The sequence below is a fragment of the Aedes albopictus genome, chromosome 3 (assembly GCF_035046485.1).
Source record: "Aedes albopictus strain Foshan chromosome 3, AalbF5, whole genome shotgun sequence".
Lineage (NCBI taxonomy): Eukaryota > Metazoa > Arthropoda > Insecta > Diptera > Culicidae > Aedes > Aedes albopictus.
The window spans coordinates 70,013,416-70,041,357 of NC_085138.1; the positions used below are offsets into that span (position 1 = coordinate 70,013,416).

The 27,942-nt window shown below is 41.6% G+C and overlaps 2 protein-coding genes across 2 annotated transcripts in view; both read left to right on the forward strand.

Moving 5' to 3' along the window:
• Positions 1 to 27,942, forward strand: part of LOC115254164 (soluble guanylate cyclase 88E) — a 538,233-nt gene that overhangs the window by 487,199 nt on the left and 23,092 nt on the right. The window lies entirely within an intron of this gene.
• Positions 557 to 27,464, forward strand: LOC109400176 (protein takeout). Its single transcript, XM_019672648.3, has 6 exons — positions 557 to 683; positions 12,885 to 13,195; positions 25,885 to 26,006; positions 26,363 to 26,618; positions 26,679 to 26,831; positions 26,924 to 27,464. Exons 2-6 carry the CDS (start codon positions 13,105 to 13,107, stop codon positions 27,070 to 27,072), a joined length of 771 nt encoding a protein of 256 aa, XP_019528193.2. The 5' UTR covers positions 557 to 683; positions 12,885 to 13,104; the 3' UTR covers positions 27,073 to 27,464.

Genomic DNA, 27,942 nt, shown 5'->3' on the forward strand with positions numbered 1-27,942 from the left:
ATAATATGTTATACGGAGCAGTTGGTTCGAGGTGTCCCCGTTCTATGGCTTTATTATGGAAACGATTTTGTTTTCACATCAACATAATATAACGTTGCACAGTAGGTAGCTTCAACACTTGTAGCACATCTTTGATGAGAGCAATACTCGATTCTATATTTTTTCAGGATTATTTAGATTAGAGGAATGGCGTTGTACGTGTAGACTAGACTAGGCTAGACTATTCAAGACTCGTCTAAAATAAACTTTAGCTCCAGTGTACTGCAAATTACAAAACTTGCAAAACTCATCCCAGTCTAGAGAGCTTTCATACTGCGAGTCACGATGAATCGTTATACAATGTTTCGACTTCGGCCATGCATAAATCTAGGGGCTAACGTTGAACGAACGGTCGCCGTCGTACATGCCATGTCTTCCTCTTTCAGTAACCCAAACGATTCAACCAATGCCTTGAAGGAGCTGCCACACTGGCCCGAGAGAAAGCCTTTCTTTCGTGGCCGCCGACGGACCACGCTCTCCCGTCGCGGCGAAAAGAGTTATAAATCCATCGCGAACCGGTCGTTTCTTCGGCATTCGTGAACTATCCCGGCTACGGTTCGGTTCGATCCCCTGTTTGGCTTATTAGTTTCCCCCCGCGAGGTGCTTAGAACCCATCACTTTTCCAGAACATCACTCAAGAAAACGTAAGTGTGCTATCTACCGGTGATCGGTTATCGTCCATCTGTTATTTGCTCAATTCGTCCGGATCGCCAAGTTGATGTGCCAAGTGATGATTAAGTTTGCAAAGAAGCAGATTGATGTCTGAGCAAAAAAAAAGAGCGTATAGTGTACCGTTGTAATAACGGCCGCTGGCTGTGTCTGGATGGCTGCATTGAGGTGGGATTTCCCGTCTGTTGATCATTTCCAGTTATTGAAAGGGCGGCGGCGGGTGGGTGCTACCGCTATCGATCAGCGGATCGTCGAAAAAGTGAAAAGTGGTGATTGATTTTTCGGGCAAGCGGGGATCGGCGATGGAGGCAGTGCATGACAATTGGATAATAATGTGGAACGTGGCGTTTTGTCGGTTGGAAGTAAAGGATGGTGCTGGCCTAGTGGTTTCTATCATGATGAAGGAAGCTAGCGAGCGCGCTGACTGCTGCCGAATGGAAAGTGAAGGCGTGCTAATTGACCGGTGAATGTAGTGTATAAGATAGTAGCCCAGACCATCGCGGCGCGATTGAAAGCCATCAGGAAGACCGGTAGATTGAATCGAAGAGAGATTATCATTTTGTTGTGTTGTGTTTGCAGAAAGCAGTCGATTCGCTGAAAAGACATGAATAGTGAAAACATTGAAAGACTTGGACGAAGACTTCCTGGAGGTGGAAGAAACGAAGTCGTGCCAATTTCAATGTTTGCATGTCTCATTGAAGTTGGGAAGTGTAAATAATGTGTGATGTAATGAGCAAAGTAGCGTTATTGGAAGTGGTAATTGAGTGGCATTTCAGCTCGTAACTCAAATTATAAGAAAATAAAATATGTTTAGATAATTGTTTGGTAGGTTGCCATGTTATGGGTACTTGTTCTGAAAGTAACTTTGGCAGATACTTTTCCATTATGGTTTACATTAGGAAGAAATCGCGTTTTGCCTACATACACAACACTTGAGTTTCCTTTTTCTCCCCTGTTGAAGTAATTAAGCCACTGCGAATAATAAGCTGAACTGTTGTGGTAACACTTTGGTTTCTTCAAAGGTTTCTTGCTTCTGAAGCATTTAAATCTCCCAAACATTTCCCGAACCAAAGAAAGCAAGTGTGCTGGAAACCCCGAAAATTGCATATCGCATTGAATGAATTCCCCATGGATATTCATTATCTAATGACGGCAAATGTAGTTTTTTTGGTTAATTACATAATGTTTGATGCTCCGTATCTGGGGTTATCATCGAACATCCCTAAAAATACGAGATACAACAATTTACTCGTTTTCATTTGGATCGTAACCACCTAGCACAAAAATATAAATAAAAATTAATTTGTTGAATGGAATACGTGACACAATTTTGAACGCCAAATTGAAGGATAATATGTCACATTAAATGATGCACTTCTAATAAATTATGTCCCTTTTTGTGAAATACCTAAAAGGCACTCCATTTAACAAGCAGGTATTAGTGGAGGCCATTACAGCTGTGATTATAAAAATAACTATGAACACTAATTTTCTTACAAAAAGACCAGCTTTGACTCAGAGTGTCTACTACTTGGGAAAACGTGGAAAACCAAATTCAACTACAAGGATTTTTCCACATTCTCCTGGAATTTTTCACGGAGTGCTATATTCAATGGGAGTCTCTATTAACATGGCACAAAATTGGTCATAACTCAGGAACGGAGAAAAACCACATCTTGAAAATTTTACAGAATACAGCTTATGTAATTACCTTCCAATTTTTTTTATTTTTCCGGGCTTCGAAAATTGTTTTTCCGACTTTTCCAACCGATTTTCCTCAACAGTTAAAACATTTGTGGAAAACAATTTTCATTTTGCATGTTTTTTTTATTGCTGAGAAAATTTGCTTACGATTCCACAAAAACACATTGTGTCTACGATGCTTTGTTCTTAAGTTATGGTTTTTCAAAAAAAATAACGGCTCATATAGCACATCTGGAAAATATACATAAAATTGGTCATAACTCAGGAACAGAGAAAACCACATCTTGAAAATTTCACACAATATAATTTATGTAATTCCCTTCCAAAAATATATTTTTTTAGAATTTTCTAGGAGTTCGAAAATAGTTTTTCCGACCTATCCATCCGATTTTCCTCAACAGTGGAAAATTTTGTGGAAAACAATTTACATTTTGTATTTTTTTTTTCAATTGCTGAGAAAATTTGCTTATGATTTCACAAAAAAAATGTGTCTACGATGTTTCGTTCTTGAGTTATGATTTTTCAAAGTAGGTGGTGTCTTTGGAAAATGTTGGTTTTCCACTGGAGTTTTCCGGAAAATAAGGCGAACCTGATTTTTTTTCAATTTTGTTTTTGTTCATATATATATATATATAAGCCCCACCTGTGAAAAAAATTTCATTGAATTCTGAGAACCTTGGTACCAATTTGTACGATAATAAAGAAAAAAAAATCCATGATAAGAATATGTTATTATAAAACATGTTTAGAGCATGGTTCTGAATCGTTTCTTCTAAAGAAATTCAACCAGGAACTAAATTTCCTTAGCAGAAACGGTTTTCTTTCAATTTCATTTCAAGTTCATTTTTCTTGAATACTTTGTTCTAAACAATTTTTGTACTAATCATTTCACACATTTTTGTCAAAGATAACAAACTCGTATCTCTTATAGTGTTGCACTTAGGGCGCTTTTTCTATGAAAAATTCCATATTTTCGAAATTAATACAAATGCTTAAAAAAATATCCTTTTCTTTTTTTCACCACTGAAACATGAGAATAAGATCTTTCAAACAAGACTTAAAGATATGGCATCGGCTTGCGCCATTCTGAAATATATAGTGTCAAAAATTTGCCATTTTTAGAAGAAAATTGTGAATAACTTTTTAAATTGAAGATATAGAATTTTGCAGTCTTGGAAAAATGATGCATTTTTCTTTATCTGTATTAACGAGATTTTTAGCCCTAGGCTAGTTCATCTCGGGACCCACGCTTTACTTCCCTTCCGAAGGAAGAACTCACATTCTGCGAGTTTGTCGGGAGTGGGATTCGATCCCAGGTCCTCGGCGTGATAATCAAGTGTTCTAACCATCACACCAGGTCCGCTCCACGAAAAATGGTTCATATAAATGCACTAAAACTGCGCAGAAAGGAAGTTTCTGCGAGAAATGAATCTGTAAAAAGTTATCGAAAAAAAAACATTTTCTTCGGGTGTCACTCATGTATTTTTTTAAACAATAATATCTATGAAACTAGAAGAGATAGCAATATGGCTTTTTCGGCAAAGTTGTTTAGAAATAAAGGATTTTCAACTTTGTAGAATATTTTATTTCTCTTTATCATAGGTTCCCAAAACTTTTCGGGTGCCGACCCCCCTAGCTACTGGGCTAACTTTTCACGACCCACCAGGTAGACAAAACCTAATATACTAAAAAGAAATTAACGACCTGTTCAGTATAACATGTTTATTTAATGATTGCTTCCATATAAGATTCTGTTTGATTAAAAGTGTAAAAAAGCGGAACTACTTTTGAGTTTTTTTTAAATTTACTTTAAATATCACCAATTTTGAAACATTATTTAAAAAAGGTTATTCATTTTCCAAATAATCACGAAGTGAGACTGTCTCTTGCGACCACCTTGTGGGGTCGCGACCTACAGTTTAAGAAACTTTGCCCTAGAGCATAGGTTCCCAAACTTTCAAGGCGTAATTTTCGCGACCCACCATAGAAATTCCTTCATTTGTTGTCTGTTACACTAAAATATTAGACTGTCCCTCGCGACCCCCTGGATAAAGGCCGGCGACCCCTCCTGGGGGGTCGCGACCCACAGTTTGGGAAACCATGCTCTATATGGAAACAGTAAAAAGTTGACTTTAGGATCTTGAGAACCATTTGGACCACCCCAATTTCAATTTGTTGGAAAAATGTTCAAAAAACTTGCCCGAAGACAGCATACCCGACCAGAAGCTCCTAACAAGATTATAACAAAATTGTTACAACCGTTGTTAGAAATAACAGAATTTGATATAATCTTGTTGTAAGAATTCTTATAGGTGAATAAACATAACAAAATTGTAACAAAATTTGTCATTATTTTAGAAACAAAACTATAACAAAACTTCTATTATTTATTCAAACAGATATATAACAGCATTTGTTAGCAAAATTGCGTATTTTTGTATGCTAAACAACTTTTTAGAACAAGAAAAAAATTGTAGAAAATCTAGGTAAAAAGCTATGAATCTTTTAATGATTCATAAAAAATGAACATATTAATAAAACACTCAGAAATTTATTTTTATTATAACTTTTAAGCCAGAATTTTTACATTATTTGCATGTACCGCAAAGTTGTTGAACATATAAAAATAAGCAATTTTGCTGAACATTACAACATTATATCTCGCTAAATGAAGAAGTTATTGAATAATTTCAATATTTGATAATTGTTTGTTTTTCTACCATAACCCATAAAGGATACACTTGTATACAGAAGTTAAAGCCATTTTCATACAGTTTTATTATTCGAAACGGTTCTCTGTGCCATTTTGCGCCGAAAGAAGTTAGATGAGTTCAAAGTTACCCTAAAAAAATCAGTAATTTGTAGATAACTTTGTAATTTTAAAAACTAGCGTTTTCTGATGTTCATCAAAAACATGTATTTTCACATTCCAAACAACTTTGTAGAAGACGCAAAACAAGTACAAAATCCCGTTAAAAAGTTATGATAAAATATATGATTTCTTGGGATCATGTACATACAACGCAATATATCTCGTAAAATATGAGATTTAGCATTATGACGTCTCTGACAAAGTTGCTTAAAATTGCATTTTGCACAACTTTGCCGAAAACATCAAACGTCTATCTGCATTTTTTGAAAAAAATATTTTTTTAAACTCACTTATAGGTGGATTGATTATTCAACTCTTCATGTCACGAAATCGGCAAAATAAAACACTGTGCGTTACCCTTTTTTGAATGAAAGTCCTGTATGGGCCGTTACGCTCGGTTGTACTTTTCCCTCTCCCTTGAGGGACGCGTAATTTGGGAACGGCGTCATATTTGTTAAAAAAAAAGCAACGAAACTTGTTATCATTTAGTTGTAATCTGCCTTCCCAAACCAGCAGTGCTTTGAAGCTACTATCGTTATGTGATATCATTACAGCTAGAAGGTGTAATAAAAAAATCTGTTGGAATATCACCATGGCTTGTCGGATGTAAACATTATTATCTATACAAACTGTAAGCTGGAATATTGCTGGAAATGAAATACTTCACAGCTACCCTTTTTCTATTTTTTGGGGTTCTTTTATTGCACTCCAATCCAAAACCGGAATAGTTCCCGGATGATGTGCCAATCGAATAAGAATCCTCACCAACAAAACAGCTGCTTTCATAGAGTACGTTTTGGTACTGCGTGAACAAGTTTCAGGCAATTTGGCCGATAAAACCCTCAAGATGAAGACAACAAACGTTTACAATAAATACCAAAACAGTACTGCTGTTTTAATTTCGCCAAAAAGTATACCAAGTAGTGAATGTTATTGAACATTGAGAATGCAAAAGTAGAAATAATTATAACATGTAATTTGTTTATTCTTCCTATTTTGCTTCGACCTTAGCATCTATTAAGTACCTACGTCACGTTGAAATTGGAAATTTTCAACCCTCTCTGCCTCCTCCAAACGTTACGATATACCCCTTGTGTGATAGATTTCATTGCTGAAAATTAAAAAAAAATGTGGAATATAACTGAATTATATCTACAGCTGTTATCATTTCTGCATATGATATAATTGTGATAGATTAAAACAAAATCACTAACGACAAATCAAGTTCAAGTCTGTTATACGTCAACGAGCTCCATGTGACGTCATACTACCCCGCTCGTGTGCGTCTGACAAACAAGGATTTGAATGAGGAAACTGGCAATACGTAGAACCAGTAAAGCTTCTATCATCGCTCCCTTCAAGAGCCGTGTTGGTCTCATTGGCAGAGGCGCCAGGTTTCTACCGATGGTAGGTGTCTTGGTTCAAATCCCGTTCGGATCCAAGAATTTTACCACGTTCTGGAAACTATTTTTTCATGTTACTTACATTTTCTAAAAATAGAATAACACACTTAATAATATTTACCCAAAAATGAGTATAAAAAATAGTTTTTACCCTAATAGGTGTCGAAGAAATTATAACACAATTTGTTATAATTTTGTTAAATTCTATCATATTTAATGGAACAAGTTTTGTAATATTTTTGTTATGATCATAACATAAATTACCACATTTTTGTTCTTTTCAGTGGGAACTTTGTTAGAATTTTTGTTATTTTAACTACTAACGGTACATGTTTTATAACAACCCTTGTTATAAAAATTTATTGTAACAAAATAACACAGCTTGTTATAATTTTGTAATGTCCATCTAGTCGGGAGCTAAAACCAATAGTTTAGGCGTAATTATTTTTTTCATCTTAAAGTCCCTTAACGTGGGTAGATCACCTTACAATGGTGCGTTGGGGTGTAAGGTCTGCCGCACCAAACCGGTTGTTCGAGCCCGTATGAAGTTGATCATCAATATTAACTTCTTTTCCCGATCAGCCTAGATTGCTGTGTAGTGTCGGTAGCGATTGTCTCAATTGGCTAAGAATAACACTACAGACCGCCTGTTCCGGTGGTAAGAGTCCACCAACAGGTGACCCCTAATTCATGGTGTGATGCGGCTTTATGCTTACCGTTCCTTGGGATTAATGGTTAGGGGGGTCTAATAAAAACTTAACCGAAGCACTTGAGGCTAAATAAGGGCGGGATTACGAAGATGTTGTTAATTAGTTTTACCTTTTGGAGCCGATTTGTTTCGCCGCTGTCGACGCAACCTCGCTGTTGTCGAACACGTTTGTTATGATCGGTTTCATCGCCGGGGTCATATATGACCCTTCCGGCTCCAAAGGGTTAAATTTTCACCTATATGGTTTTGCATTATGCGATTTACACAGTGTATTCTGTGTATCCTCGCCTTTGGCGTTTTCTAAACGATACAGATCTGGTTTTGTTGCTGCTGATCTTTGTTGTGCTGTTGTTGCGAAGAGTCTAATCTTGCCTAGTTTGGGTAGTGGCTACAGTTGAGATAGCTTAGATCAATCTTCAGCATAAAAAAAAACAGTAACAATCAGTCTTTGCAGACTTATGCAAAATGGTACAGCTCAAGTGGCCTTGGTCCAAAAACCTTACTTCCGTAAGGGGAATTTCTATCTAGGAAACCTTGTGAACCCGGTGTTTGCTACTTTTAGTAAACATGCAATGGCAAACTCGCGTGCCATGCCTCGAGCATGTGTGCTTGTCAACAACGCAATAGTTGATACACTCATCTCTGAACTAACCACCAGAGATGTATGTGCTATCACAATTGATGTATCTGTTGGAAATTTCAACAGAAAATACGTCTATTGTTCGGTTTATTTACCGCATGATGAACCATCCCCTACGGATGCTTTCAAACAAGTCATCGCATACTGTACATCAAAAGGCCTTCCGCTAATTGTTGGCAGTGATGCTAATGCTCACCATATCATCTGGGGCAGCTCAGACATTAACTTGAGAGGCTCCAGTTTGATGAAGTACTTAAGTTGTACAGATCTTGCGTTACTTAACATAGGCAACCGCCCAACCTTTATGGTATCTGCTAGAGAGGAAGTGTTAGATATAACGCTTTGCTCAAGTGGAATTTGTCACGAGCTGACCAATTGGCATGTGTCAGATGAAGAATATTTATCTGACCATCGCTACATCTTTTTTGAACATTTAAATGTTACTTCGCAAACATTGCGTTTCAGGAATCCTCGGTCAAGAAACTGGGATCTTTTTACTGATTTAGTTGCGGCCAAATTTCATGGATACTCACCATCCACTGACACTCCAAGTGATTTAGATGATGCCTGCCGTTGATACTATAACGGCCTTCATCATGGAAGCTTTTGAAGAAGCATGTCCTCTACGGTCTGTGAAGATCACAAGAGCAACCCCTTGGTGGCCCAGACAACCAGTCATCGTATAAGATGTTGCATAAGATGATAAAGTGGAGGCCATATGCGTGCATGCCTCCATTTAACATCTTATACAACATATCGCTTCCATTTTATCATCTTATACAACATCTTATACGATGACTGGTTGACTGGGGGAACTCTGACCTGGCGAAACTCAGGAAACAATGTAGAAAGAGATAAAACAGACGACGTTCGGCTGGTTCAGAGGCTTTCAGGTCGGCTCGCAAGGCCTACAGAAAAGCTTTCCGTCTGCTGAACGATCCGGCTGGAAAAACCTTTGTACAAATGTTTCCAGTTTGAGTGAAGTCAGTCGGTTAAATAAAATCCTTGCGAAATCTAAGGACTTCCGAGTGAACGAACTTCGTTTGTTAGTGGAGTGGACCTGGTGTGGTGAATACAAGACTATCACGCCGAGGACCTGGGATCGAATCCCACGCCCGACATACTCACAAAATGTGGGTTCTTTCTTCGGAAGGGAAGTAAAGCGTGGGTCCCGAGATGAACTAGCCTAGGGTTAAAAATCTCGTTAATACAGACAAAAAAAAGCTTCGTTTGCCAAATGGCGATCTGACTTCCTCTGATGAGGAAGTTCTGGAATGCTTATTCAGCACACACTTCCCTGGATGTGTGGATATTACATCTTCGGATGAACCTGATGTTTTTTCTTGTAGTTACGATTCCCTGGCTATGGCTCGGAGTATTGTAACTATAGAATCGATTGAGTGGGCACTTAATAGCTTGGTTCCTTTCAAATCTCCTGGGGCAAATGGGATTTATCCTATTTTGCTTCAGAAGGGATTTGATCAAAACTTGTTTGCAGTTTTGCTGCAGGGTATATTCTCAAATCCTGGCGGGATATTACTGTGAAGTTTATTTCGAAAGTGGGTCGTGCGTCGTATGAAGAAGCAAAGAGTTTCAGACCTATCAGTATGACCTCTTTTCTTCTGAAATGCTTTGAACGCATGGATCATCACATCCGTGATGTTCATCTGGCCAACGTGCCCCTTCATGTGAACCAACATGCCTACCAATCTGGAAAGTCCACTGTGACTCTTTTACACAAGGTTGTTTACGATATCGAGAAAGCATTCGCTCGAAAGCAATCTTGTTTGGGTGTTTTCTTAGATATCGAGGGTGCCTTTGACCATGTGCCTTTCTATGCCATATTGGAAGCCGCACGGAGTCATGGTATATCTCCAATGATTTCCAATTGGAATCATCAAATGCTCAAAAACCGATACCTCTTCTCGACATTGCGTCTAGCAGGGATTAGAAAATTGAGTGTTTATGGATGCCCCCGGGAGTCTTGTCACCGCTTTTGTGGAATCTCGTAGCAGATACGCTATTGAGGCAACTCAATAATAGCGGTTTTCCTACTTATGGTTTTGCCGACGACTACCTAGCATTGTTAGTTGGTATGTGTATCACCACCCTTTTCGACCTGATGCAAAGCGCCCTTCAAGTAGTTGAGGGTTGGTGTCGCCAATATGGCCTTTCGGTTAAATCGGGTTAAAACATCTATTGTTCTTTTTACAGAAAGGCGAAACCGTAATGGCGTCTCTTTGATTCTGAAATCGATGCGACTGAACAGGTAAAGTACGTTGGAGTCATTCTTGACTCCAAGCTTTCCTGGACACCTCACATTGAGTTCAGAATCAAGAAAGCTTGTATGGCCTTCGGGCAATGCCGGCGAACCTTTGGTACAACTTGGGGTCTTAAACCCAAGTATATCAAATGGATCTACACAACTGTTGTTCGGCCAATATTGGCCTATGGATGTCTTGTGTGGTGGCAAAAGGGCGAAATGAGAACGATCCAATCAAAGTTAGGCCATCTGCAAAGGATGTGCTTATTGGCGATGTCTGGAGCGTTCTCTTCAACAACCACGGCAGCGGTCGAAGTTCTCTTTGACGTTGCTCCACTACACATACATCTCAAACAAGAAGCACTTTCTTGCACTTACCGTCTACGGGTACTTGGTCTACTAGAGGAAACTCCTGTGAACCGCACATCAACACATACCTCGTTGTTTCCACTTTTGGTGAATTGGGACAAAATTGTCCTTGCTCCAAGTGATCTTACAATTTAGGCCAAACATTTCTAAAGGTCCTATGTGCAGACGAGAGGCTTTCTTGAAGTCTCCTTTCTTTCGATTATAACATACTTGTTTTAATAAATTTTGATTTAATTCTTGCGTCGGAAGGAAGATTGAACATTCCTTTTCCGATCTACACATCACAAATTGTTAAAATGTCCACAGTGACATCGTAATTATTTAAAGAGAATCGAAACAAAGAGAGCCTCTCTTTTACAGATTGGACCTTTAGATATGTCGCCAATTGCTTGTAATTTTCCATATAGGACATTTTCCACGAAATTCCCTTCCCGGGAAGAGTGGACATCTGGATATCTGGAAAGAAGTATTTCAGACGGCATCGTATGTTATACTGATGGCTCCCTTCTCGAAGGTCGAGCAGGTGCTGGTGTTTATTCTCGTAAGCTAAGGCTGTATCTGTCTTATTCACTTGGTAGACACTGCACCGTTTTTCAAGCCGAAATCTTTGCTCTTATGTGCGGAGTGCAATCAGCACTTCAGCAGCACGTAATGGGCAAAGTAATATATTTCTGGTCAGATAGCCAGACTGCTATTTAAGCATTTGCTTCAGCCAGCTCTAGGTCGAAGATAGTTATCGCTTGTCGAATTCAAATCTTATTGTACTGAGCCATCTCCAAGGGTGGCGAAGTATCTTACAAATCTATCATAGCAGAATTGCAGCATTCTGGTCAAAGCATTGACTGGCCACTGCCGACTCAGCTATCACATGGCGAATATTCAGCAAGCTGATTCATTTGCATGTGATAGCTGTGAATCCGATTATGGAACTTCGTATCATTTGATATGTAACTGTCCAGTTTTTGCGCAACTGCGTTTCCGAGTACTCGGATAACACTTATTAAGTGAAACTGACTTCAGAAACCTGAATCTTCAGGACGTTCTGGGGTAAAAAGCTACAGAGCCTCAAAGGTGTACTCATAATTAACTATACAGTCCTTACACCCGACAGTGAAACAGTGACAAGGATAAACCAAATATTAACGCTACTTGAACAACAAACAATGGATTACTGCACGAATTTATACTGACCTGCTTACTCTCGCACGAAATGTGACGTTTGAGCGGTTTTGGCACCACTGAAATTTTCCAAGGTTTATATATATTCTAAGGTTGTTATAGATGTCAAAACTGGCTGAGCGGCCATTGTTTTTTCACCGTGAGAAATTCTGAAAACAAATCCCCGCCTCCTCAAATTTCTTTGAAATTTCGCTTCCTCTGCTTTTCTCCACAAACTAAACGTCATGCTTAACCTTACAATATATAAAAACCTTAAAATTTTCTATGATAGTAAGCAGGCCAGCATAAATTCGTGCAGTGGTTCATTCTGTTTACCGTCCAGTACCGCATACTACAAATTCATCAAATGTTTGAACAAAAAGGGCAACATTACAGGCTGAATGTTTTAGAACAAGAGCGAATGGTTCTTAATCGCGGAGGAAGGTCCCAACCTGCTGAGCCAATACTACATAGGGTCTTGTACCATTTGGGCAGGTGCACCTATTTTGAGCACTTGCCGCTATAACTAAGTCAATTTCAAACCGATTGGATTTGATTTTTTTATACAGAGTTAGATACTGTACGTGCCTAACTCTATACAAAAATTCAAATCAATCGGTTTGAAATTGACTTAGTTATAGCGGCAAGTGCCCAAAATAGGTGCACCTGCCCAAATGGTACAAAACCCTATTAATGTCCCAAGGTGAGATCCAGAGTCGATAATACACACTATTACCAAATGGGTGACGTTTGTTTGGGCCCATCTTTATTTTTCCACTATGTATTAAGAAGAAGAGTTGTTCAATGTTGTATCCTTATTTCGCATGTAAAGAAAATAGCTTCTTAGAAATAATTCTATTTAATTATCAATGCTTCTTTGATAAAAAAAATGTGTCATCGGCCAATAAATCCTTACGATTGCATACAGTTATCCAATTGACTTGGTTGAATCTCTGCTTACCTAATTGTGTGTGTTTTTCCCTTAAAAGGCTCAATCTATCCTAATTGCTGTTATTTCATTTCTTCAACTTGTTCATCCTCCTCCCGTTTTATTTCAGTATATTTTCAGACAGCCAAAACCCCAGACTCATCAATACTTCACCGAAAATCCAATCAGCATCAATTACGTGACTATACCGTTGATTCCATTGCGATAATCATCGCATCGAGGTTCAACTAAGTCCCAGACGACGACGCGACAGCTGCTGAGACGGGGTGCTGTAGGTACCAGGAGAAGGAGGAGTACCAATCACTACCGAACAGTGCCAAGGATTGGCAATGAGAATGCGTTCGATGACCCCAGCACCCGCCACCGTGGTGCTTGCGCTCGCTGCAAGCCTGTGGCACCTGACGGTCGCCCAACAAACGCGTAAGTATATGTCTCTTGGTTCTGTCGATAGGCTAAATCTTGCATCTTGCTGCTGCTGCTGCTGCTGCTGCTACTGTTGCATTGATCACCGAACGATAACTAGATCTAATACGTTGCACTTTACTAATTAGACCAGGTGTTTTCAAACTTCATTATGTTATTGACGACAGACTCCTTAAAAATGAATTGTTAAATTTAAGGATATTCATTTGGATAATATAGAATGCCAGATATGTATTCAGATCTTCAGATTTTGTTGGGAAAAAAATAAAGCACCTTGTATGAAACATATATTTTTGAATTACCGAATTTCCACATATTCAGAGTTCGACATAGATTTATGAAACACATTTCGCCACTATGAACTTCAATACAGACATTCATTAATGAAACGTCTAGTTGAAGTCATTGAAAATCACTGCCCTAGTCTTGGATCCGCAACATCGGCACTTCCACATTAGCTGCGGTGTGATTGCATTATTTGATCATGGGGCGTTCTGTGTCATTATGTACCGGCTTATACCGAGTTACTTCCACTCCGTAATATTGGATTGGTTGATTGGTCGTCGACTGCGTGGTGAGCGTAGCTGAAGCAAAAAAAAAAACATCATCAACAGCAACTGGTGACAGGTTGGTTGCTCAGCAGCATGCTAGTGACAATCTGGTTCTCCATGAAGATTTGCTGCAATCTACCTCTGAACACTACCACTAGCGCACATAACTCTTGGTCGAGATATTTCGCTGATGCTGCTGCCAGCACCGTTGCATTCTGAACCTTGTAACCAGCCCACTTATTGCACGTTTTGGTGGGGTGAGAAATCGAACCTAATACCTAATAGCTACTGGCGACAGCATAGTTTTACGGTTGCTTCCATGTCGCGCTGGGTTTTTTTTTGGTTTCTCGGATGGGGATGTACATTGAAAACACATTTCAAGACCAACAATTGAAAAGAGCCTTCTGTACTCCACCCACACACCTCACAACCAAATATCAAACTTTTTGATAGTGGTGGTGAGATGCGTGGGTGGAATTCAGAAAGCCTCAAGTCGACAGAAACGTTTTTGTTTACGTAATATTGACGTGGCTTTTTCAATTGTTGGTCTTGATTTATGCTTTGCTAGTTGCGCCAAAACAGCCAGAACGATGAACGGCCGGATACTCAGCAATTCATGGTCGGTCCAGGGATCCTTTGTAACGTTAATTTTCTCGACATTCCCCCGATACTGTCGGAAGCAACAGGCCATGGAAAGGACCTGTGTCAGGTGGAATGTTACTTCCCCATGGCGCCTATTAATCCAACTAACTACCCTTGGTATCAACTTATAGGCCTACCTTCCTTTGGTGTAACTGTCCCACGCACGCTGCCATTTGACCATAGAAGCTATCCTGGCAGTCCTGCGTATGCCTCTTGTAATGCGCATTTCGAAGCACTCCATGTCCTCCCTGATAAGGATGCCGATAGGCACCATCACCCATCAAAATAATTGCAAGTTTTACCATTCAAAAAGAATTACTGAATGATAAAATTTGTCATTGGTTTGTTTGAAATAAGTGACAAAAGGGCAAAAATTATAACTGACATTGTTCGATAGGGCCCATATAGCCGAGGCGGTAAACGCACGGGTATTCAGCATGACCATGCTGAGGGTGACGGGTTCGATTCCCGGTCGGTCCAGGATCTTTTCGTAAAGGAAATTTCCTTGACTTCCTTGGGCATAGAGTATCTTCGTGCCTGCCACACGATATACGCATGCAAAATGGTCATTGGCAGAGGAAGCTCTCAGTTAATAACTGTGGAAGTGCTCATAGAACACTAAGCTGAGAAGCAGGCTTTGTCCCAATGAGGACGTTACGCCAAGAAGAGAGAGAGAGAATTGTTCGATAAAATAACTAAAGAATGTCAAATTTTGACATTACAATGGCAAACCAAGAACAAAAAAATTAAGATAGAGAATTGCAAAATATACCATTATTGAGTTATTGAAAATAGAACAATATCAAAATTAGTTATTCCCTTGTTATCCAAAAGAAGGGTATATTAAGTTGTTTATTCCAATAACAAAATGAAAACTTATAAGTTTTTTGGATGGAAAGTAATTGCAAACAAATAACAAAATTTACTATTAGAATAACCAAAATTCAAATTTTGTCATTATGTTGTTCTTGATAAGTACCAAAACTGCGAGTTCATCAAACTCGCAAGAGGTCAACAATATCTCACCAATTGTAAAATTTGTTATAATAGCAAAATAAGACATTCAGTAGTTATTCTTCCAAATTTTAAAATGACAAGCGAATGGAATATTTTGATATGATAACATATTATGCTATTCACATGAGTGGTTCCGAGGTAAATAACATTTTTTTTTGGTTTGTCATCATTCGGCGGTGTCCATTAGCCGGACGGCGAAAAGCCGTTCTCAGCGAGGGGAAGCAAAAGCGGTTGAAGTGGAGAGATTTTCATTGAAGAAAGAAAAAAAAATAGAGCTTGAAGTTCGGCAGTGAGAGAAAAGTGAATGAAGATAGGGGAGGGTGGGAATGAAACTGAGTGGCGAGTGGAACGTGCAAACGGCTGAAGTGCAAGGTTTGGGTTTTGGTTGGTGGGAGTGTAATGAAATGGAAGAAGATAGAAAATCATTCCAGACGAGAGCACGGTTGAACGGCGCGAAACACGCGAATAGTTCGTGGCTCAGTCTCAGGTTCGTGGGTATGGTGATTCACATTCCAAATGTACATCCAAATGTACATCCTTCTCGCAACAGCCCGCGCAAGGCTGAATCGACACTCTCTTATGTGTGCAGACCATCTCTTGTTACCGTGTGCAACACCATCAGTGAGAAATGTATCGCCAACAGCACGCACACGCATGAGCGAAAGATGTATTGAAACAGCCGCTGCTTCGGCTGCTTGCCTGACAGTTGCATACTCGAGTCGTATCGAGCCGAGTGGGAAACGTCGTCAGTATTGTTGGCCGCATGGCGATGACAATCTTCGGCTAACCAAGCTGGCTGTCGCGTAAAGGGTGTCATAGGCTGTCACGGGAGCACATGGCTTAACGCTAAAAGTTATTCACAAAATATGTGCTCAATAAATATTTTTTTACAAACATGATATGCCTTTCACAAGATGCCCCAGGGGCGAAAAGAAGTTTGTGCCAGCGTTTGTCAAAATTGTAATCTTGCTAAAATATACCACTGATGTGAGATTCAACTCTCTTTTATATTGAAAACATGGCAGTGCATTTCACATGCCAATAAAAAATAATGCTATGCAAAATACTCTACTAGAATAAGACTCACAGGTACATATTCTCTATTTGAAAAAATACATAATACATGAAACGCGTCAAAAATTTTGAGCGTGCGATATACCACGATACTCGTCACGTTCAACAGAAGTAAAATGCTCGGGCCGAGCGCAGCGATTTTCGTCACTTCGTGTCCAGCCAACGAGAGACGGTTTGGGCTAGAGCCGAGGTTGTCATCGGCGAACGAACGCACAGCGAAAGCAGACGATGTGAGCAGTTCCCGACTGTGATGTTGTAGGTCGCATGAGTTTTATTCTGTGGGCTGTCATGAACCATGCATTCACAAGGCTGTCATGGGAATAAGAGTGTGACAGCCATCAAAATGCTATCATGATGCGGTACTTTTGGGAAGCCTGTTCACATACATACACATAGGGATATGAAAAATATTTGAGTGAGTGATGCACGAAAAGGTTGGTGACAAAATTGTAAACGGCCAAGTTGGTGGAGGAAAAAAAAAACAAGTGAATCAAATGATGCATATTTTTTTTCTTTTCGGTCATCGATACTGATGGTGATGCTCATGTGGCAGAAGGTGAGGTGATGTTTCCATTGAGAAAAGTACGAAGAACGTTGTGAAGAGTTTCTCTCTTGGAAGTTTGAGAGCAGTTGTTTGGTGTGGTGTTGGGAGGGATAATGTTTGAAAACGCAAGAAGAGAGGGGACCTTTTTCTAGTTGTGCGACGGCAGTGTGAATGAGGGAGCAAACAGATTGGCTGGGGTGCGGATGAGAAAAAGAGAGAGATGGTCAAACTAGTAGATTTATTTGCACAATTCGAGCAATTTGTCAATGAAAGTGAGTGTCGAGCATTGTGACAGTGGGTTCTAACGAGGTAGATTTGAAGAAAAAAAAAAGAGAAGGGAGAATCATTATAATATTGCGTTTAAGTAGTGGTTTAAGAAGGAGCTTATCTCAATGTGTGTATTAGTGAATGGGTCACGAGGAGTAATATTCATTTTCAGCTGAGGGTGGATGGTAGAAAAATGTATCGTCTACACTCTAAAACGAAACAACACAGGCTTGTGTACAATTCACACATATCTGTGTATTACTGGATCGGCCTCTACCCCTGTGTCGGGTGTGAACAGTTGCTTTTCTAGCAATTTCAAGAAGATAATCAAGCACAAGAATTAAAGCGAAACTGACAAAGAAGGAAATCAACGAGAACTGGTAAGATCGTTTCATATGTAGTAACCTTTTAAACCAACTAAATACGCGCCAGAATCAGAAAATGTTTTTTTGATTCAGGAAGTATGATCTCATCTCAGATATCCATTTGATATGTGGATGATATCATGCGGGGCTTATTGTACATGAAAATGACCTCAGAATGCACGTGTTGAAACAGACATTCTCGAAATGGGTTGTTGGATTTGCAGTAGAGCTATCACCTTCCATCTCCCGGATTAAAGTTGTCTACACATGTTTAATACAGAAATTAATAAAAAAAAAACAAATGTAGACAAATTTCTTCCATAAAAGCACTGCCGGTCAGTGGGAGATGGATTGTACACACACACACACACACACATAACATATTATGCTATTCACATGTTGTTTTAAGCTCTTCATGAAGAACTCATGAATGACAAAATAAGTTATGACAATAAAATTTGTTATTCTTTTGTTTTTGGTTTGCCATTCACCTCTACCCGGGCAGTGATGACGCAGAGCGCGTTGTGTGACACGGTACGGCACGCCCTCGCAACCCTCAGGCACATGAGCCTGTAAGAACTTTTCAGCTTATCACGACAGCTTTCGGTACTTAGCGCAGTGCCCCAGCCGGGCCGCCATACCTTAGTATGGACGTAACGACACTAGCCAGGAGCTTGCGCCTACTGGTGTACAGCGCAGAGCTATTGGACATCATCCGGCACAGTGCCGCAATAACTGTGGAGGCTCTTTTACAGGCTCAATCAACGTGGCTACCGAAGGTGAGCTTATCGTCGATCATCACCCCCAAGTGTTCAACGGAACTCTTCGACGTAATAGTGCAATCGCATACACTGATCACCACTTGCTGTTCCGACTTCCGGATGCTTACAACTGTCAACTCAGTTTTGTGGTGAGCCAACTCTAACTCCCTGGAACTCATCCACGCCTCCACAACCCTGCTCGAGTGGTCGGTAGTCAACTGCACTTCCTCGATCGTCTCACCGTAGACTTCGAGCGCAATGTCGTCAGCAAAGCCGACAATTTTCACTCCCACCGGGAGCTCTAATCTCAACACCTCGCCGTACATGACATTCCATAACACCGGACCCAGGATGGAAACTTGCGGGCTCCTAAGGTTATGTGAAAACATTTCCGACCCACCTCCGTGTCGTAAACTAGTACTCTATTCTGAAAGTAATTGTCGAGAATCTTGCACAGGTACCCCGGTATCCCTAGACGCAAGAGCGCATTGGCAATAGCAGACCAGCTGGCGCCATTAAACGCATTCCTTACATCGAGATTCATTACCACACAGAAACGAATCCCCCTTCTCTTAGGCTCGAGTGCTTTCTCGGCGGTTTTTGTAACCGACAAGATAGCGTCTACGGTGGACCTCTCCTTCCGGAAGCCGTACTGGTTACTCGAAAAACCATTATCACCCTCAGTGAACCTCAGCATTCTATTGAGGATGATCTTTTCGAGCACCTTCCCCGCCGTATCTATCAAGTATATTGGTCTATATGCCGACGGGTCTCCGGGTGGTTTCCCTGCCTTTGGCAATAGTACCAGGCTCTGCCTCTTCCAAGCTTCTGGGAAAACTCCCTCGTCCAGGAATTTCAGCATAGCAGACCTGAACATCTCGGGAGCCTCTACAATAGCTACTTTTAAGGCCAGGTTCGGAACTCCGTCCGGACCTGGTGCCTTACCTACGCTAAGGGACTTTGCTATCCCCGCAAGTTCCACATCGGTGACCCTCTCCTCATCGCCAGCCCCAGTCCCCGGCTGTCCTACGAAAGGAGGCTAAGAACTAGGGTCATGACGCGGAAAAAGCCCCTCGATGATCCCCTCCAACATCTCTGGAGATTGCTCTGTAGAAGTCATTACACCTCTCGTCTTGGCCACAACGATCTTGTAGGCGTCGCCCCACGGGTTCGCATTGGCACTCTGACAGAGACCGTCAAAGCAGTCCTTTTTGCTTGCTCTTATCTCGGTCTTCAGCACGGCTTTTGCAGCAGCGAACATTATCCGCCGTTCGTTTCGCTCTTCTTCTGATCGTGCTCGGTGCACCCGCCTAGCCCGTAGGCAAGCGCGGCGCAGGTCCGCAATCGCGTCGGTTCACCAGTGGCCTCCCATTTCTAGGGTGGACTCGCCTAGGCATGTCGCATCACACGCACGTGAGAGCACCGCTACCAGCTCGTCGCTGTCTAAACCAAGTAAGTTTCGCTCACGGCGGAGCACCTCCCTAAATACCCCTTCGTCGAAGTGTGATGTCTTTCACCTGCGAGGGCTTGGCCTTGGCCTAGCCGCCTCTTCTTCTACTCGCTGCCTGCTGTTGTTGGAGGCGATACTGTAGCGAATCGCCAGGTGATGGCTATGAGTGTAGCTATCGTCTACTCTCCAGTTCAAACTACTTGTTAGGCCTAGACTACAATAGGTCTCTTCAATAATTGACTTCGCACTGTTTGGACTATACTGCCGTAATTCTGCAAAGTGACGTAAGCGACATTGATAGTTTTTGCCCACTTTTTGGTTATATTGCATAAAACTCTTGCTCATCCTCTAAGTTTCCTTCCATAGATGATAGAATACGACTAGATCTTGCATTCTAATACAGCAGGCATAACACAGTGTTATTTTTACACCAGATATTATATATAATGTACCAAGAAATATCGACATTTTGAATGGCGCTTACGTCACTTTGCAGAATTACGGCAGTATAGGTACTCTTGGTACCGACAATAGCCAAGTCAACATCTTATATAGACAGTGTCACTAGCAGGATCTGGCCCCGCTTGTTCGTGGAGCGGCTTCCCCATTCCAGGCATTAAAGTCACCCGCTATTACCACCGGCCTTCGCCCTGTTAGCACGGTCGTTATGCGGTCCAGTATTTGCGTGAATTGCTCGATTGGCCACCGCGGAGGAATATAACAACTACAGAAGAAGACCCCGTTTACTTTGGCGACCACGAAGCCCTCATAGGTAGTAGACACCTACTCCTGGACGGGATATTTACCCGTCGTCCATATCACCGCCATTTTTCTGGGTACATCCGCGACCCAGTTGCCGTTACCGGCGGGTACTCGGTATGGTTCCGCTATGATGGCGATATCCGTCTCCCACTCAGAAACGGCCTGGCAAAGCAGTTGCTGAGCCGCGTCGCAGTGGTTCAGGTTCAGCTGCGTTTCCTGCACTGTGATTTGTACACTGCGTCTTTCTTGATGGTCGGGAACCTTGGACCACCCGTTGGATGTCTGTAGTTAACGGATTTCCCGGTACAGATCATACAGATAGGTGGACTCGTACAGCCTTGTGCCTTATGATCTTCAGCGCCGCATCTCCTAAACAGTTTGCGCCTGTCAAGGCCTTCGCAGTCTCACGACTTGTGCCCTGGTTCCAGACACCTAAAGTAAACCTCCGGTGGCTCGTGGTATGTCAGGTGACATACGCACCAGCCTACCTTTATCCTTCCCCACTTTAACGTACTTTTTGACGTTCGCTACAGCTAGCTGAACCAAAGCTATCTATGTCCCTACTGGTCCCTTCCGTAGCCTAACGGCTGTGGCGGCCACCTACACATATCACTGTTACCGCAGTGCCTTGACGAGCTCTTCCACTTCGGTGACCTCGTCAAGGTCTTTGACCTTCAGAGTCAGCTCATGTGTGAGAGCACTCACCTCTACTCCCTCACCAAGGACCTCTTCTGCCAGCCTCTTGTAGGCTTGCGATCCTTATCGCGCTTCAGCTCCAGGATCATCTCGCCCGTACGAGTACGTCTAATACTGCGCACGTCGGCTCTCAGATCCTCGAGTTTGGCGTCGCTTCACATCGCCTTCAAGACGTCCGAGTACTTGAACTGTTCCATCTTGATGACGAGCGCGTCGCCTTTCTCGCGCTTGGCCCCTCCTCTCCGGCGCCTTGGCTTGGCGTTATGCACTCCTACCGGTGGGTTCGTCTTCCTCTTCCACCACTCCACCTTAGTCCAAGGAGGGTCTTCCCCTTGGTTCGCCCTATTCTGCGGCTGCTGAGCGCCTACTAACGGTCGCAACCCCTTGTTCCCATCATTTCGGGACGGGCCAGCCTTTTCAGGCTCACCCTACCCAGCTTTCCGGGAATCCTAGCTGGGGTCCGACTTACCGGCATTGCTGCCAACCTTCCGGGGTTATTATACGTCTGGCCTTACGGGCACCGCCAGTCATCTCCTCACCTGACGGCTGCCTCGACCGCTTCTGCGAGTGCTTGTCACGAGCATTCGCATCCGCCACTTTTCTAGGACTACCTGCGAAAGAGAAGGCCTTCGTGTGGGTAAATTTTGACACTTTCTCCTTCACAGGTTTCGCCGTTGCTGCGGTCCACATCACGAGTACCGCGTGTTCCCGCTTGGCTTCATCCATCGGCACTCAAAGTCGAGATAAGGCCGTTTTCAGGTCCTTGCTGATGTTCGACTTGGTGGCCTCAAAGTCGATGATTTTGCCAAGGTGCTGCTCAGCCACCGAAATTGCGGGCAGTCCTTTCTTTTCTTGGCTGACGGCCCTCAGCAGCCGCACGCTCCATCCATTATCTCCACCGGCTGACTTACCGGGGAGTGACCGCCCCACTTCTACCTACAACTGAATTTTGATTTTTGTTTGATAATTTCATGTTTGAATCCCACGAATAGCACGGGAAAACGAGGAAACGGACAACTTACTGCGGGGGGTCCCCAGGTACCCCAAAGGCTCCGTTAAAGATCAACAATCTTTTTTACCCTCTCGATCACGCATTCCTCGGCACGGGTCGCTTGACGCCTTGAATTGGGATAAGTAGTCCTATTCTAAGCCGGCGCGGCAACTACGCGGCTGACTCACAAGCGGGGGGTTCGTCAGGCCCCGGAACTATTGTCCTTGTTGCCCCAGGTAGGGGGAGCTTAATCGTGGCAAATCTTAATCAGCGAATCTGCCGGGCCCTTTTGCAGGCGGATCGATGCACTTGGTGCATCTACCTTGTACTGCTGCTTGAGTGCGGTTGCGAGCTCCTCTGCGTCGGTGATCTCATCCAGGCTTTTACACTGGAGAGTCATCTTCACCGTTAGAGTTATCACCCGTATTTTTTCGCTCAGTACCTCCTGAGCTAGCATCATCTCTCCAGTAATCATAGGGTTCTCTTTCCTTGGTCCGGTACCAGAAATTATACGATGTCGGCCCAAAACTCAAGATGGCAGCCTAATATTCAAGATGGCTGCTCAATATTCAAGATGGCGGCTGTTTATTGGATTGTTATGCTCTAAAAACCATGCAATATTGGGTATATGTGGTATGGGGAAGATGTCTGGAGTCCAAAAATGGTGACCATTTGCTTTTTTCCATGGTAGTCATAGAAACTAATGAACAAAAACAAATAACATAAGAAAATCCGAATTTTTCATTGATTGTGTTATCATTATTATGCCGATATCTCGACTCATGAAAGAGATAGCTCAAAACTGTCTTCAGCCAAAATAATCTACACAAAATTTGCTATAAAATAAGGGAATTGCGAATCGCAGGAAAAATTCCAATATCCTTATAAATTGAGCATATTTGGAAAATTTGGTGAAAAAAATCACGATTTTTTGATATTTTAACCTTTATCAAATATATAAAATCAGCTTTGATGACCTAAACTCCCTCCAAACTTTGTTTGCGGGACCCAGAACTATGATTTACTTTGATTGATGACTTTTATTTCTTTTATTTTTCAACTCATAATAGCATTTTTTTGGTGAAAATATCAAAAACCATCCATTTTTCATAAAACCGATGCGTGCCACCTCTAAATATTTTTTGATTGAGTTTTCATGTATGGAACTATTGTTGCTAGGACCCTAATCTATCATTCTAAGGGTGAGCAAGTTAACTTTTTGACACTTTTTCTACTTTGGGACACCCTAATGTCCAGAGTTCAAAAATGACGACCAGAATATCGAAGATGACGGTCGAATATCCAAGATGGCCGCTCCAAATTAAAAATGGCTGCTGTTTAATGATGTTTTAGGCTCTTTAAACATGCAATATGATATACTTGGTATAGGGAAGATGTCAGGACTCCAAAAATGGCGGTCCAATATCCAAGATGGTGGCTTCAAATCCAAGATGGCGGCTGTTTAATGGAGTTTTAGACTCTAAAACAATTCGATATGGTTATATCTGGTATGAGGAAAAAGACTGGAGTCCAAAAATGGCGACCAGAATTTTCAAGATTAGGACCTAAACCCAAAATTTAAGATGGTGGCTTTTTTTAAAGTTTAAGGCTTACAGCAAGGCAAAGATAACCGTACATATCGTAGTTGCTACTCCGTGATTGACCAGAACAATCGAAGTTGCACAGAGAACTAGTAAATGGTGCTTGGGACTAGCTACACACTCTCAATGTGCACAATGCGAGAGTTCAATATTTGAAAGTCAATAACGGCGCCGGCCACGTCCTTACGGTCATCGGGAAAGGGGAAGGAATGTTAGTTCGACAACCGTTGCTATTAGAAACCGTGAAGTCCGTGAAAATGTTATTTTTGTATAAAAACGATTTATATTATGAAATGTTTGCTTCTTGAGTTATTGTGCAAAGAATATACTTCAATAAACCATTTTGGATCTGTCTAGAAACGAGCAGGAATTCCGTTGGAAAATCTACATGCCACATCTACTAACTGCGCCCTGCCATTTAGCCGAATGCCATCTGACCGAAAGGGTCATTTGGCCGAATGCCATTTTGGCGAATAAGGATCAAATGAATTAAGGAGGCGAGGACAGACGGTTTATCTTCTATCTGCCAATATGATTATCAGGAATATTTCCTCCTTTTATTCATAGACTTTTCTTTTTAGTTTTACTATGAATAGATCAGCTGGCGTTGATATTTTTATCACAGATTTTTCATTCTTTGAATCAAAGACTATTCTTTCTAGTTATACTGATATCGAGAACAGTGACATGATCACTTAACTTTCAAACCTGGGTCAAAGCATGCACAAGGAGGGTTAAGTTCATCATTCCGTTTTCAGCCAAACGGCATTCGGCCAAACAGTTTTCGGCCAAGGGATGCTGAGCCAAATTAACTAAGACACAAAGCTGTTAATAGAATTCTTAATCCTAGTAGACTTTTATTCTGAAGTCGTTAAATGTTTGTGATTAAATAAACATATACATATTTTGTTTGGACATAAAACTGGGTCAACAAGGTCGATTTTTTCGAACAAAGCATTTTCAATTCCATTTAGTGTTCAAAATAACTGCAGAGTTTGAGAGCAACTGATTGCGTCCCCGTATTCCGCATAACAGATGAAATTTGTGTGGGATTTGGTATGGGAAAACGTACTATTTTGTATTTTTATCATATGTTCAAAACAATTACCCAAGACCATATAACTTATGACATTAAGGTATAGCCGAGCTGAGGATGTGCCGAAAAGCTTTGTCAAAGACCGCAAGTTTATCCGAGGCTTGTGAAAAAAGTTATTTGCATGGCAAATAGGCAATAAATTGAGATTTTATTAATGATGCTATTCTTTTACATGTTAAATGTTAAGCACCATCGGTCAATCTGTGCGTTACAACTTTTTTCAGAAGGGTCGGATCGCTTTGCGGTCTTTGACAAAGGTTTTCGACAATACCTTAACGTCATCGAATATACAATTGAAGAAAAATTCAAGTCCATTTTGAGAGAAATGCAAAAATGTGAGTTTTCCCATTCTAATTCCCATATAAATTTCAATCACAATGCGGAATGCGGGAATGCAACCAATCACTCCTACTGGACGCTAATATGGTCCGAAAAAGCTTTGTTCCGGGTTGATGCGATCAAATTTCAATTTTCCCATATAACGTTGACCCACTCCAATGGAAATAATTCCCCCGATAAAGTATTTTATTTTGTATCTATGAGGAAATGAACATCTCCATCCTCAACCCAGCAAACTTTTTGAAATTCTCGGATAGCAGCGACAAGCCACGACGCATCGGAGAGAAGGGGTATCGCAATTCGCGGCCTCTCGCGCGAAGAATCAAGCTTACCTTGCCGTGACAAGTTTTTCTTGCAGACTTTTTACGGCAGCGCAGCTCAGCTGAGCGAATGGAAGTCCATCAAACGAGGTGTCTAGATTTCGGATATGCGCGCCCATGCCTTTAGTAGCAGCAGCAGTAATCTCGCGCCTATCTTCACGTGGCATTTTTATGATTGACTTTTTTCCTTTTCCCGTGCTCTATCCACAGCGTACTACATGCACCGCTGCGAACGAGATGATCCCCAGGTGAACGACTGTCTCCGATTCGCTGCAAATAAGCTGACGCACCATTTGCGGGACGGCGGCATTCCGGAGATCGGTATCGTCGACGTGAGTATGCCCCTTCGGGACATCATTATTGATTACTTGCTTATTTCTGATGGATTGGAAAACACCGCTCGATTGGTTGAATAATAATTACTCAGCACTTTTGGGTGTACGTACGCGATTCGACACACTTTCTTAACTGAAGCGACACATTCGATGGATTGTTGTACATACTTGACTTTGTTGTCAATTCTCGTCACGAAACGGGAAGAAGTGTTTCGGTGGGCTACAAGACCGGTGTGGCAAATGAATAACAATGAGGCTCAATATTGATTTCTTAATGAATAGATGAGGATTAGTGGGTCACAGAGTTTCCTAGACCAGGTGAAAGTTCAAGAATTGTATGCGTTCGTTCACAGGTGGAACCCGTGGTGGTGGATGAGATCAGCATTGCCCTTGGCAGTGGACCCGATGGGTACAGAGCCACCTTCAAGAACATCGAAGCCTTTGGAGTTAGCAACTTGACGTTCGTGAACGTTCGATCCGACATCGACTCGCTCCAATTCCAAATGACCATCGAAATTCCCAAGATCAAAGCACGAGCTCAGTACAAGTCTTCCGGAGTTCTACTGCTGCTGCAGGCTTCCGGGGCCGGTGACTACTGGGGAGAATACGGTAAGCTTACAACTAATCGATTCAAGAAACTCACCTGACATCATACTTCACCCAACTCAGATGGCGTCAAAGCAAAAATCTACATCAAAGCATCACCTTACCAAGGTGATGACGGTTTAACCTACCTCACCGTGGACCAAACCAAGATGGACTTTAGCGTGAAGGACATCAAGATGGGCGTTGAGAACGTTGCCAATCAGAATGCAATCATCCGTAAGTACTCTCCAGCTGCGAGCTGAAGTGGTTCTTCTGCTCAGTTCTAACCACTTGACGTCTCGTATTTTTTCATCTCTTCTGTACTTCAGACGCTGCAATGAACCTGTTCATCAACACCAATGCACAAGAGCTGCTCAAGGAGATGAAACCACAGTTGCGATCCAAGCTGACCGAACACTTGCACGACTTCATGCAGCGGCTGTTCGACAGAATACCGTTCGAGTACTGGCTCGAGTGAGGAAAGCGTCAACTTCCTCTTTGCAGTGGTTCGAAATTCGAAAGTTTCAGTGACTGATTCACTTTATTCATGTGGCAACACTGCTATCTCGTTTCCTCTCATCATAATTAGGCATTAAGTTAGGTTTTATTTCTGTTTATTTATCGCGATCGAATGATCGATTTGTGCATTACCTAAGTATTATGTTTGCTAAGTATTCATGAACAACGCAAAACGTTTGTTTGCTTTTCCTCTTCAGTTGACAAACACTGTTCTCCTACGATGAAAATATTGGGCGAATGATTTCATTGCCGTAATAATACTGTTGAGATAGCAAACGGATTGTAAGTTCATTTGGTGGATAATAAATTGTGGAATAATACTTCCAGTCGAATCAACTGGTTGTAATCCTTGATATCATATGCTTCCTGGTAAAAAGTTATAATCGAGTGAGTATAGAATTAGCATCTCAGTTAAAATACACAAAAATAAAAACTAAAAAAAAAAATTGTAATCGAGTAATAAATGAAGGCGAATTTCAACATTGAATCGGTTCAATAACTATTGTATCTTTATCAACAAGATTTTGAGCTCAGGGCTAGTTCATCTCGAGTTGCAATCCTTTCCATTTTGTGAGAACGTGAGGAGAAATTTGGCATCGGTTCAATACACGAAGACTAGAAGACGCCACGGTAAAAGTTTCCTTCTTGAGCAGCTGGAGAATCGTGCAGCGGATATTCATGAAGAAGGCAGCATAGAAGATCAATGAAGAGCAACTTAGAACGTCTTCATTCCCATCGACGTGAACAATTTAGGTGAGCTACGCACTTTCAAGAAGAAAAAGCTGGGGGAATCGGTTTTATACGCGCCACCAGGGTAAAACGACCCACA

Excerpts from the sequence above, each read along its gene's own strand:
- LOC109400176 (XM_019672648.3), top strand. The coding sequence starts at position 13,105 with ATGAGAATGCGTTCGATGACCCCAGCACCCGCCACCGTGGTGCTTGCG. Across the intron at positions 13,196-25,884 it reads GACGGTCGCCCAACAAACGC|CGTACTACATGCACCGCTGC; the intron begins GTAAGTATATGT and ends CTCTATCCACAG. Across the intron at positions 26,619-26,678 it reads TGACTACTGGGGAGAATACG|ATGGCGTCAAAGCAAAAATC; the intron begins GTAAGCTTACAA and ends CACCCAACTCAG.